Here is a 13,873-nt window from a genome sequence, read left to right as displayed (position 1 = left end):
CATCTCTTGTGCTCTAGTGCCAGTGCTTTGCCAACTGGCTGTGGAACATCTTTTCCATGATGCTTTACAAATAGCTCAGACTCTTATTCAAAAAACTGACCTGTTTGCTTTTCCCCAATGCTTGCTCTTCATATATTCTCCTCAGTTAAAGCGTCATCATCCCTCAGGTATGACTTTTTCGACCTTCTCTTTTTGTCACTGCTTTTGTCCTGAGTTGTTTCTGGTATTTGTCCTTTTCTGATTAGACTGCTTCAGTTCAGGCTCTCGTCCTCTTTCACTTGAATTATTGCCTGGTCTCCTCACCGGTTTCTCCAAATCTGGATGCTTCTCCTTCTATCCCTTGTTCTACTGTGTCCAGAATGACCTTTCTAAGATGCAGGTCTCACTGGTTCACTCTCCTGCTTCAAAACTGCACACGTTCCTGTTGAAGGTCTTTGAGCTGAAAGTCTGAGTGCAGAGAGGTCTTGTGCTGACCTGTTTCTCCATCCCCGTCGCCTGCCACTGATGGCTCTGCCCACACGCTAATTTGTTAGCTGGCTCTTCCTCCAGGATACCATGTGCCTTCACTGCGCTTTTTTAAATTTTATTTTTAACCACCCCTCCGTTGGATGCCCTTCTCCCCTTCTCCAGCTGGCGAACATCCTTAGGGAACAAGACAAATGTCTCCTTTCCTCTGGACCCTTCCTGATCCCCACATCCTTCCATCCTGTTACTCCCTCTGTGCACATAATAGTGTTTTTCTGTTGTCTCAGTAATCACTTTATGACATAGTTATTTATGTGCCTGTAAGTACTGATCTTGGCACAAGCCTGGAAGATAGTAGGGGCTCAAAAAAGTTGGCTAGTTTGAGTAAATGAATGCATGAGACAATAGAGTCTAGAAGGATCTTATGAAATGGAATCTAACAAGTTGGGTATTATATATATGTTATATATATAATGCTATATTATGTAGATGAAAAGAAGTTTTACAAGCACAAGGATGAAAGTGATATGGTTTAACAGCAGAAGGTGTTAAAAATTACTTAAGGTTTTGTTTAACAGGTTAGTGTGATTCAACAATATGAGGTGGTAACCAAAAAAAAAGAAGAAGGAGGAAAACAAAACAACATGAAGTCTCTTAAAAGAGGAAACTGAGCGACTGGTGCTATACCCAGACTATTGTGATTGAGACTATGCATTGTAGTTTTAGAGGTATTTAGATTAGAATAGCAATAATTACTGAAATTATTTTGTTTTAGTGTTTTTTGAAAAAAATGACCAGAACAGAAACTACCAGCTAACATGATCAAGAAGAAAAAGGGAGGAAGTACTAATATGCAAAAAAAGAAATGGCAGTGGAAAGAAATCCATTGAAATAAGTAAAAATTTACAGGAGACTTTGTAGGCCTATATGCAGATACATTTGAGAACCTCATGAAATGGATAATTTTCTGGGAAAACACAGATTACCAAAATTCATACAGATAGTAGGTTTGAACAGAACAGTTTTTGTAGAGGAATAAGAGATACTTGTTAATTACTTACCTCTCAAAAAAAGCACCAGACCCAGATTTCTTTTCTTTTTTTTTTTTGAATAGTTTATTGTCAAGTTGGTTTCCATATAACACCCAGTGCTCATCCCCACAAGTGCCCTCCTCCATGCCCATCACCCCTCTCCCGCTCCCCCACCCGCCTCAGCCCTCAGTATTCAAGAGTCTCATGGTTTGTCTCCCTCCCTTTCCCCTACTATTTTTCCCCTTCTTCTCCCCAATGGTCCTTCGTTAGGCTCCTCCTAATCCTCCTATACGTGCAAACATATGGTATTTGTCCTTCTCTGCCTGACTTATTTCGCTCAGCATAACACCCTCAGGTTCCATCCATGTTGCTACACATGCAGGCCCAGATTGCTACAGAGAAATGTTACCCAAGCCTTCAAATATCAAATTGTCCTAAAGCTCTGTATATTATTTCAGAGAAAGTGAAACAAGTATAATGTTGATTATCTACACATGATGAAGACAGTAATAAGAAAATTAAAAAACGTATTTATTCATATCATTTATGAATATCAGTGAAAAAATACATAGTGCTAATATAGTACAAATAAATACTTCAGTAACAAATAGAATCTAACACTATATAAAAATATAATTCACAATGATGAAGTAGGATTAATTTCAAGAATGTAAAGTAGGTTCATTATTTGGAAATCCATTAATAATATATGCCATATTAATAGGCCTCAGGATAAATAATCATAGGATTATCTCTATAAAACTGACAAAACTTTCGTCGGAATTTAACATGCATCCCTCATAAAAATACTCAAGAAAACAGCACTTGATGGATACTTTCTTAATGTGATTTTATATACACACATGCATACATGTAAATATATGTACATACCATATATACACATGTAATATTATTACATGTATTATTACATGTAATATTATTACATGTGTATATATGTATATACACATGTGGATTATATACACATGTGGATATAAAGGTATATGTACATGTATATATGTATATATGTAATACATTTTGTGTGTATATGTATACACATATATAAAATATATATGTGTGTATATGTATGTATACATATATACACACATATATATTTTAATCTTCGTCTTAAAACCAGTGATATTAAATTGGAAAACACTACAAGTATTTTTTTTTAAGACAGGAGCAAGGAAAGGATGGCCCCTATTCCACTGCTTTTCAACCAGATGTAACCAATACAGTCTTACTAAAATTGATTAGAAGAGGCCCAAAGATTAGTAAAGTAAGACTATTTCCGTTTGCATATGATATCTTAGTAAACTTGGAAGACCATACAGAATCAATGACAAAACTAACTCAAACAATAAAAGGTAAGGTAACAGGATGTAAAATTAACTACTGAAATCAATAGCCTTCATATACACGAACAGTAACCAGTTAGGGAACATAATGGTGGAAAAAACTTTTATAGTAGCAACAAAGAAGATTAAATAGTTAGGAACTTATAAGAAATTTGCAAACTTTAAAATACTCCTTGAGGTGGCTAGGTGCCTCAGTCCATTGACACTTGATTTTGGCTCAGATTGTGATCCCAGGGTCATAGGATTGAGCCCATGTTGGGCTGAACATGGAGCCTGCTTGAGATGCTCTGTCTCTGTCTTTGTCTCTCTACCCTTTACCCTTCTCCCCTGCTCTCAATCACTCTCTCTCTCTCAAAAAAAAAAATAAATAAATCACAACACTCCTGAAAGATGGAATCAAGCAAATGAGAAAACATCCTCTGTTCTTGAATAGGATAATTCAACATCATAAAGATGTCACTGCTTCCTAAGTTAATTTTAAAATTTAATACAATCTTAAAAATTCCAACAAGTTTTTAAGGGAAAATAGATCAATACTAAAGTTTATATGGAAAAATAAATTTTCAAGAATAGTCAAGAAAACACGAAGAAAGATTTTCAATGAAGGGACTAGCCTTTCCAGACATTAAAAAATACTGTAAACCCTCCATGATGAAAACATTGATATCAGTGCAGAAATAAATAGACAAGTGATATAGAATAGAAAGCCAAGAAATAAACCCAAGAACTAATGGAAATTTAGTTTATAGTAAAGATGGCATCTCAAGTCACTGGGCAAAGAGAGTCTTTTTTTACTTTTAATTTTATTTCCATATTTTTTTATTGCAGTGAAAGACATATAATGTAAAATTTACCATCTTAGCCATTTTTAGAGGTAAAGGTTAGTGTTAAGTTTATTCATATCATTGTAAAACAAATTTTCAGAATTTTTCCAGCTTGCAAACCTGAAACTTTGCCTTTTTGTGTCTGTGACTGGGTTATTTCATTTATAATAATGTCCTTAAAATCTTTCTGTGTTATAGCATGTGACAGAATTTCCTTCCTTTTTAATGGACACTGGGTTGTCTCCATTTTTTGGTTGTTATAAATAATGCTGCTGTAAACATAAGTGTATGAATATTTCTTGCTTCCAGGACCATTGCCTTTTAACATGATGGTGTTAGCCTTGCTTATCTGTGCTGAAGACATATAAAGCATTCAGTGTATCAAGCGCATGAATGAAAAGACTATATGATGTGAAACTCTTAAAAGCAAAGCCACAGACTTTTCCTTATAGTTTCTTGATGTTCCATCATTTAAATAGATAATTTCTACTGTAATCATATGTACAAAAATGATTATCCAGTAAGGGCAGTCATCTTATTTGTTTACTTTAGCATAATTCTGATGAATTTGAAAATTTTTAAAGTAAATGGAAAATATTACATATAAATAAGATGTGAAGATTATTATTTCTTAAAGCTTATTAGGAACCCATTTTAATTTGGAAAATGCCATGTATTCCATATCCTCTCCTGCTGTTCTCTTGGCAATAGGGTAAAAATCAGACTTGTTTTAGGAGTCACCAATTTGGAGTTGTTATTTTTTTAAGCCTTCTAAGTGTGAGTTTTTTGGCAGGGGAGTGAGGGTCAGGAGGATGCAAGTTGCTCTTCTCTGTTGGATTTCAGGATATACTCAAAAGATGTCATCTCTTATTCAAGTTTTCAAACTAATCAGGTTGTGCTGGGAACCCATTCCAATCCTTATCTCTATATTTGAAGGCTCTCATTTGCCTCTGTGTTTTTCTTACTGGTATTTGTTTTTCTGTTTTTGCTGCTATATGAAGGTACAATCACTGGTTTGATGGGATGGCTTTGCTTCACCAGTTCAGGATGGAGAAGGGCACAGTGACGTATAGAAGCAAATTCCTACAGAGTGATACTTATAAGGCCAATAATGTTCATGATCGAATTGTGATCTCAGAATTTGGCACACTGGCACTCCCTGACCCCTGCAAGAATGTTTTTGAACGTTTCTTATCAAAGTTTGAGCTGCCCGGTAAGCAGCCTTTACTGTGCTCAGAATTTCTGGGTGATAGTGATGACTATTTAATTATGATATATGTCAATCTATATAAATAATATCTTGAAATAGAATTTTTTTTGGTATGAGGCGATGTTTAAACTGTATTCTTGCTCTGACTGTGTGTTACAGTAAATTGTGGTGTTTAAGTAACTCTGGGATTTGGTTTCAGCAATAACTGACAACACCAATGTCAACTATGTGCAGTACAAGGGTGACTACTACCTTAGTACTGAGACCAACTTTATGAACAAAGTGGACATTGAAACTCTGGAAAAAACAGAAAAGGTAAAATATAGTTTAAGAAAATGAATAAGGGATGTCTGGGTGGCTCAGTTGGTTAAGTGTTTGATCGGCTCAGGTCATGATCTCATGGTTTGTGTGTTCGAGCCCCGCATCAGGCTCTCTGCTGTCAGCATGGAGGCCACTTCAGATCCTGTCACCCTCTCTTTTTGCCCCTACTTTGTGTGCTCTCTCTCTTAAAAATAAAAAATAATAATATTTACAAAAATGAATAAAATAGACCCTCAAATTTCATTCCTTTCCGAATACCTTTTAGAGTAGTAGTTATCTAAAGAAGAAATTGGAGCCTTAATCAAACAAAGAAAAAAAAAGTTACCCACTGATTCAGGTTACTCTGCACCTCTGTCCTCAGTAGATCTAGGCCTGTGAGGTTGATTTTCCTTAAAGATCATTCTAGACTTCTTCCTTAGTCCTAGTATCTGAAGGCTAGAGTAAAGGAAAAATACAATAGTACAGATGTACATTGGCCATTTAGCTACAGGCAGAATTGGACAAGAGATTGTCTAGGCCCCTACTGCATTCACTTAACACATTAATTAAAAATAAAGTAAAATTTTGGACCAGAATTTTAATTCTTATTTTTTGAACTTTTCCTGTGATCTTGGTGGAGGGTGGGGAATCCTTACTGGATAATCATTTTTGTCCATTTGGTGGTGGTGGTGGAGTTTTTGTTTATTATTTAGTCTCAATTTCTTTGGTAGGAAAACTAATTTTGATTTCTTAGAGATGAGACATTAGGGCTTTGACTATAGTTTTCAAATCTTATTTTTAAGATATTTGACACATTCCTACTGTTGATACATGTAAATAGAGATCTGCCCGTGTAACATTTAAAACTCTCTGATGGTCTTACATTTGCAGGTAGACTGGAGGAAATTCATTGCTGTGAATGGAGCAACTGCACATCCTCACTATGACCCTGATGGAACAGCGTACAACATGGGGAACTCCTATGGGCCACATGGTAAAGTTGGGATGCAGGTCTTTTTAAAAATAATTTGGAGTTAACTCTCTCCCCAGGGTTCCATTATGGTTAAGGTGTGGACATAGGGAACTTTGTTGAAAAAGTTCAGAAGGAAATCTCCAAAATGGCATAACTGAGCTGAAGGTACCTAATTTACTCTGTTCTGTGGTCCTTTTGTACATATGCTTAGCAACTGATTTGCTATTTGACCTTTTCAGCATGACTTACATTTTTTATGTTCTGTTGTGGTTTTTGGCTCACAGGCATTACAGGGATTTTCAGTATATATTTCTCAAACTTGAATTTTTAAAAAAATATCATATAAGTACAAGAAATTTAGAATGCTGTAGCAAACAGATACGGGGAAGGTACATTGTTCATTCCATGGGAAAGGATTTATTTTTATCATGGGAGAAATACACTACAAAGTAAGTTAAGGTTACTGTGTGTTTGTATTTCCAGCCATTTACATCACATCTGTTTCCTGGTCATCCACAACTTTCCTTTTCCAACTGCCTACCAATCTGCTCCAGAAAGTTCTAATAGCTAATAATGGTAACATTTACTGAGTGCCTAGTATATCCTGGTGTTAAGCATTTTTCCATGTTTTTTAAAATTTTTATTTAATCCTTATAATGACTCTCTGAGGTACAGTAATACAATAATAATTGCCCCTATTTTACAGACAAGGGCAGTGAACCTGGAAAATGTGTAAGATACTTGCTTAGGCAATCTTCTAGTGTGTAAGGCCAGTCTTGGCAGCAAGCCTGAATCACACCCAAAGTCACCCTGTTAGACTTTCTTTGTAATTATTTATTACTGAGTACAGAACATTCTCAGAACATGCAAATTCACATTCCTATAACTTGAGTTCATGTCTCTCTGTTTGAAGACAAATGGGTAGGTGTTTGATATTTCTGATTATTTTATAATCTATAAATCAGTCTATCATGTATAACCTGTGAAACCTTTGTATAGTTTAACTTTTGTGTAGGTTAATGCATGTCTTTGGTGAGTAATTGGCTTTGCAGGGTGTTTGTGTCTACCTCTCCATATTGACATAGGTGAGTGTATATTAAAATGCATATTGCAGGTTTGTTTTTTACTGGCTCAAGTAGAGATAGTTATCCTAAAACTTTATCACCCAGCTCTCTCTCCTCTTCTTTATTACCTGATCTTGGATAGGGAATGTGTTCTTCAAAGCTGTTGTAGGAAACAGCAAACATCCTTTCACGTAATATGTTTTAGGAAATGGGTAAACTAACTCAGCAGGTTTTTGTCTATCCATCTTTTTGATCATTAAAAAAATTCATTTAAAAATAGTATCTATTCTATATACTTTTTTGGTCTGTTTTTCTTCTCTTAGCAATGTATTAAAATATTACAGTAATTATTTCTTATGTCAAGAAACATTTTCCAGAAACAGGCTGCATAGAATTCTCCTAAGTAGATTACATATTTTTTAAACTATTTTCTTGTTAATTAAAATATGATTGATAAAAAATACATTTCTTTAAAAATTTTTTTTTTAAATGTTATTTCTTTTTGAGAGAGAGACAGAGCATGAGTTGGGGAGGGGCACAGAGAGAGGGAGATACAGATTCTGAAGCTGGCTCCAGTCTCTGAACTGTCAGCACAGAGCCTGATGTGGGGCTTAAACTGTAGACTGCGAGATCATGACCTGAGCTGAAGTTGGACCCTTATCTGACTGAGTCACGCACGCATCCCCAAATATACATTTCTTAATAAATTAACTCTATTAATCAAGTAAATAACTGGGTACTAGTTCATAATATACTGTTTAGCTATTCTGAATACATATTCTAAAATAAGTAGCCATTAGATCAGTGGTTCCCAGCCTTTAGTGTCCCTAAGAATGTTATGGAATCATTCCCAGCAATTTAGATTACTGGCTTTTATCTTCAGAGAGTCAAGAATCTGCATTTTAACTACCACTTTACCCCTTATCTTGGCACATTTTAACAAGGTCCCCAGGTGATTTTTGGTACAAGCGATTACTGGATCTTTGAGAAACCCTGCCACAAGTGACCGGGGGATGTTCTTGGTACTTTGCCTCAATCTGCTATTATATACAAAGTCCTGAAGAGTCTCTCATAGTTAGATGCAGTGTTGGTCAGGTCATTCCTCTGGGCATTCCTTTGCTGGGTGTTTCCTGGGTATGTGTCCGTCTTGCTCATGGCTTCACAACTTGCACTTAGAACTTAGTAACTAATAGTGATTAAATTTAATGAGTTGAGTATTGTCACTTAATCTAATTGCTGAGATGAGCAATTCTTCTCTTTATCTTCTCCTAATCTCAAACTGAATTTTCTCCTCTTCCTCCCCCCACCCCTTCCTCCTCCTTCTCCTTCCTTGATTATTTAGTTCAATGAGGAGTTTTGGAACTAGAGCTCAAATGTACATATAGCTGCAGAGTTTGACTACCTAGGTTGTATTTGGAGGAAATTTAGTGATTCTTGAAATAAAGTGCTTGCCAGTCATTTCTGTCTATAAGAAATAAAAAACTTTTATTTGTTTAAGCTTTTCCAGATATTTTTTAAGGCTTTAAAAAATGAACAAAAATCCTCCAAACATGAATGAATCCAAGTAGTTTTTAGTACTAATTAAATGTTTGTAATGAGTTAGATGGTAATATGGTATTCTTGGAACTGTAGAACTGCTCTTTTATTGCTTTTATAACTCATCACTGTCTAAAGCATGCTTTATATATAATGGGTGCTCAGAACATATCTATATCTCAATTCAGACTCCTCCAATTGACATAAAATACTCAGTGTTTTTACTAGGATATCCAATAGGCATTACAAAATTAACTTATTTAAAACCAAACTCCTGAACTTTTCTCCTAAATTTTCTCTGCCTAAAATATTCCTCATTTCAGTTGATGGCAACTTCATCCTTCCAGTTGCTCAGGACGATAATTTTGGAATCATCCTTCACATCTGTCTCTCTCACATCCATATCCAATTGGTCAAAAAGCAATTGCAGCAATGCCTTCAAAATAAATTTAAAAAATCCAACCACTTCATATGATCTCCACTACTGGCATTTTGGTTTGAGCCCACCATCCTCCCGCATGTGAATTAGTATAACAGCTTCTTAGCTGCTCTCCGTGCTTCTGCCCTTGCCCCATTACAGCTTTTTCTCAGCATATCAGCCAGTTATCTTTTTAACCCACTCATCTCATCTCAGACTCTTGCTTACTATGACAGGGCCAACTGGCCATGCTATTATTTAGACACTCCAGGCTTATTCTTGGCTAAGAATCTTTGCATTTATTCTTCTCTCTACCTGGAATGTGTTTCTCCAGATATCCTCTAGCCTCTCTTCCTCGCCCCCTCCTGATCTTTACTCAAATGTCACTGTCTTAGTGAACCCTTCTCAGATCACCATATCGACAATTGCAAACAGTGGCCCCCATCCATATATACTTATTCCCAATCCCTGTAGATCTTATCATCATCTGATGATTTATACTTATTGGATGCTTTATTAGAATTTGAGCTTTGTAAAAAAAAAAAACAAACTTTTGTACATTTGCACCCTGCTGTGTGTGTCTGGAAGATAAGTTTAGGACCCTTCGAAGAGTATTTGGAATATAGTTGACACTCAATAAGTAATTGCTGAATAAATGGATAGAGAACAGAAAGGTTATCTTGTTCCAAAAGAACCTGAGTGCTTACAAAGTTATGTGAGTTACCCCAGTTCTTCAGGACCAGCATTGGCAATTCTAATACCAGAAATATAATTCAATATGACCTCAGTATTTGTTTATTCACTGAATGATTAAACATTTTTTTAATGTTTATTTATTTTTGAAAGAGAGAGAGAGAGAGCACACAAAAGAGAGCCAGGGAGAGGCAGAAAGAGAGGGAGACACATAATCTGAAGCAGGATCCAGGCTCCAGGCTCCAAGCTGTCAGCACAGAACCCAATGCAGTCAGTGTTCAAACTCATGAACTGCAAGATCATGACTGGAGCCAGAGTTGGACACTTAACCGACTGAGCCACCTAGGTGCCCCTATTTACTGAAAAATTTAACAAACATACGTTGTTAAGTAATCCATCAATAGCTATTTGTACTGTGCTTCCTGAATGCTAAATTCTTGCTTGGTACTGAGGATACAAAGATGAATCAGACACAATTCTTGCCCTTGAAGAACTTACCAGTCTACTGGGAAGCAGATAAACAAGCACAATATTATAGTGCAATAAAGTAAGTGTATAACTATTTAGGATATAATCAGGGCATTGAGGGGAGACACCTTTGGAGTGAGGAAGAATCAGGGAGGGGCTGCTTGAGGAACGGTTACCTGAGCTGGTTCTTGCAGAAGTAGTAAGATGAATAATTATATGAATGAAGGCAAGTGCATGAATGCATTGATAAGAAAGGATGAGATGGAACCCAGGGATCCAGAGGACTGGAGAGAAGGAGTTGGCATGGGAGCAAATGGAGATTGTAGTTGTAGGGATTGGGGAATGGGGAGAGGGACAAGTAGAATTTGAGGATATTCTTGCCTGCTATCTAATGTTTTCCTATAAAATAGAGAATGAGTTCATCTTCGGGGAGTGAGAGGGTAGTCTTTTGGGAGCATTAAAATGCAATAAACCTAACTACTAATCATGAAAAAAATTAAAATGGAATAAACTGTTGGTTGATTACTTTGTGTGTATCATTTTAAAACCTTAGCTAATGACTTTCATAAAGTTAATATGTTTTTTTAAATCCAAATCTTTGTTTGAAATAACCCTTTATGGGGGTGCTTGGATGGCTCAGTTGGTTAAGCACCTGACTTCAGCTCAGGTCATGATCTCACTGTTCCTGAGTGAGTTAGAGCCCCATATTGGGATCTCTGCTGGTGGTGCAAAGCCTGTTTCAGATCTTCTGTCTCCCTTTCTCTGCCCCTCCCTGGCTTGTGCCTCATGCTTTCTCTCTCTCTCTCTCTTAAAAATAAATAAACATTAGGGGTGCCTGAGTGGCTTAGTCGGTTAAGCGTCCGACTTTCGCTTAGGTCATGATCTCGCGGTTCGTGGGTTCGAGCCCCGCGTCGGGCTCTGTGCTGACTGCCAGCTCAGAGCCTGGAGCCTGTTTCAGTCTGTGACTCCCTCTCTCTCTGGCCCTCCCCTGCTCACGCTGTCTCTCTCTCTCTCTCCTAGAAATAAATAAAACATTAAAAAAAATTTAAAAAAAAAATAAATAAATAAACATTAAAAAAAGAAATAACCTTTTATGAAATACAGATGTCATAAATATATTGCATAAATCTATTAACTGCTTTTATGTAATCCACGAGTGCAAGGGCTATCTATTATTCTAGAATTGGTATAAGTAAGACAGGACTTTGTTTTCCAGGTTCTCGCTATAATGTTATTCGGGTTCCTCCAGAGAAGGGTGATCTTAGGGAGACAATCCACGGAGCCCAGGTGATATGTTCTATCGCTTCTGCAGAGGGCATGAGACCTTCTTACTATCATAGCTTCGGTAAGCCCAGAGATAAGACACATTGCACTGGGGTCTGCCTTAAATGTCGCTGTAGCAGACAAGCTAGTTTTCACATATACTGTGTTAATACCACTTATCAAAGTATGCTGATAATGAGACCAAGGTTGCATTTTAATGCCACTTAAATTTATTGTGTTTAGTGACATACTTCTTATCCTAGCCAAATGACTGCTTAAAAGACATCAAAAGTGAACCAGAATGTAAATTATGGACTTTGGGTGCTTTTGATGGGTTGTCAGTTTGTCAGGTGTAGCAAATGTACTGACCACTCTCGTGGAGGATAGGGAGCCTGTGGGGGGTGGGGTGGGCAGGGTGTATGGCAAGTCTCTGTACCTTCCCTTTAATTGTGTTACAAACCTGAAATTGCTTTAAAAAGGTAAAGTCTTAATAGAAGAAAATCATTTGACCATAAAAAAAAAAAATGGACAGAATTCAACATGTTAGGTAACTTTAAAGTCACAGGTAATCATTATCATGAAAAAGTCTTGACTATATTTTGGGCGGGAAATTCATATTCTGTTTGATAGCTTCAGCTTTTTCTCAGAATATTTATTTTCTGCATTCTAAACCTTTATAACCAATCTGCTCCTGAATCTTTACCTTCAGTATAAATAGCAAAAGGATTACAGACTAAACATCTTGATCACAAATGAGACTTTAATATTATGCTTCTTTACTTGGTTCCTAAACCCACCAATTTAAAAAGAAAAATAAGAAAGATAAAAAGCAAGCTGAGAGCATTCTACCCAAGCTGTTCTAAGCAGTTCCTTTTTTAATGTAGGAACAGGAATGTAAGGCAAAGCTGGGAAGCAGTTGGAGAATTACTTCTGGCTGGCTTTTGTTTAGGTCAGAAGTATTATGTCTTGGCATTCAGATAACTCCCCATAACCATCACATTTCAAACAACTCTAATTTGCCAAATCCCATTTTATTATTTGCTGTAACCTTTTAGGAATGACAAGGAACTACATAATCTTCATTGAACAGCCTCTAAAGATGAATCTGTGGAAAGTTGTCACTTCTAAAATTAGGGGAAAGGCCATTGCGGATGGCATAAGCTGGGAACCCCAGTATAATACACGGTTTCACGTGGTGGATAAGCACACGGGACAGGTGCAGTATGTTGACCATATTTACTGTGAAAGTGGACAGGTCTTTATATGGTGGATTTTTTTTTCCCTTCAGACTGGGCATTGCTTGCCCATTCATAATCAAGGATATTGCCTTCTTCCGTAGGTAGGGCTAGCTAGTTATTAATGAGTACAGTGGGTTTTGCATATTAGAAAATTGTAAGAAATGGTTTTACTTTTAATTATCTGATTCATCTAAACTGGCATCTAAGAAACCTTGGCATATTAACATGAATTTTTCCATATCATAATACCTGCTAAAGAGAATGTTGTCCACATAGACGTCTTCTGTAACTTTTACAATGATAGTTTATTTACTTGCTTCTATGGCTTCTTGATGTGTATATGTGATCCTACCAAAGTCCAAAGTGCGTTTGTTAAATATCTTTCTACACTCCTGATTAGTAACACTATGATATTTGTCTTCTTTTTGCCTTTCTAAAGAGATGATATCCTAAATTTACTGTACCCTAATTTCATTACAAAAAAATCCCATTTTGATAATGAGTACATTTTTGAAAGAATTAATCACTTAACTCATCATAAGCTACTTAATAGCAGTATTTTCTCTTTTTTAAAAATAGTTTCTTAAAGTTTATTTATTTATTTTGAGAGAGAGAGAATGCATGAGCGCACCAGCAGGGGAGAAACAGAGAGAGAGGGAGAGAGAGAGATCCAGAGTAGGTTCTGCACTGTCAGTGCGGAGGCCGAGGGGCTCTATCTCCCAAACCATGAGATCTGATGTGAGCCAAAACCAAGAATTAGACATTTAACCTACTGAGCCACCCTGGTGCCTCAAAAGCAGTATTTTCTATTCAATCATGTAAGAGTCTAGGATTTATTTATCCCTTAAAACATTGGGCCATATTTCATAAGGACTTTTAAGTTCATTGCAACAGATGATTGGTTTATATCAAATAGCCCCAGTTCATTGTTTAATATGAAATTTGATGACCTAAGCAAGCAATGCTTAAATCAAAATGCTTGCTTCTACGTTTCATATTCTACCTTTTACACTTACTAGGACTGTCATTTAA

General features: G+C 36.4%; 2 protein-coding genes across 6 annotated transcripts in view; one reads left to right on the top strand and one right to left on the bottom strand.

Moving 5' to 3' along the window:
- IL18 (interleukin 18) overlaps positions 1 to 641 on the bottom strand; it is a 41,529-nt gene extending 40,888 nt beyond the window's left edge. The window contains exon 1 of the mRNA XM_077780572.1: positions 101 to 641. The gene's annotated coding sequence lies outside the window, so the exon portion shown is untranslated. The remainder of the gene's footprint in view (positions 1 to 100) is intronic.
- BCO2 (beta-carotene oxygenase 2) overlaps positions 1 to 13,873 on the top strand; it is a 42,414-nt gene that overhangs the window by 10,492 nt on the left and 18,049 nt on the right. For all 5 annotated transcript variants that reach the window (XM_077780561.1, XM_077780560.1, XM_077780558.1 and 2 more), the window contains exons 3-7: positions 4,680 to 4,891; positions 5,088 to 5,203; positions 6,080 to 6,182; positions 11,557 to 11,685; positions 12,659 to 12,819. In XM_077780561.1, the coding sequence (XP_077636687.1) occupies positions 4,680 to 4,891; positions 5,088 to 5,203; positions 6,080 to 6,182; positions 11,557 to 11,685; positions 12,659 to 12,819 (721 nt within the window). The remainder of the gene's footprint in view (positions 1 to 4,679; positions 4,892 to 5,087; positions 5,204 to 6,079; positions 6,183 to 11,556; positions 11,686 to 12,658; positions 12,820 to 13,873) is intronic.

This window comes from Crocuta crocuta, unplaced genomic scaffold (assembly GCF_008692635.1).
Source record: "Crocuta crocuta isolate KB4526 unplaced genomic scaffold, BGI_CrCroc_1.0 scaffold374, whole genome shotgun sequence".
In the NCBI taxonomy this organism is placed as follows: domain Eukaryota; kingdom Metazoa; phylum Chordata; class Mammalia; order Carnivora; family Hyaenidae; genus Crocuta; species Crocuta crocuta.
Note: the sequence above shows the minus strand (reverse complement) of the source record. Positions and strands in the feature narration are given on the sequence as shown.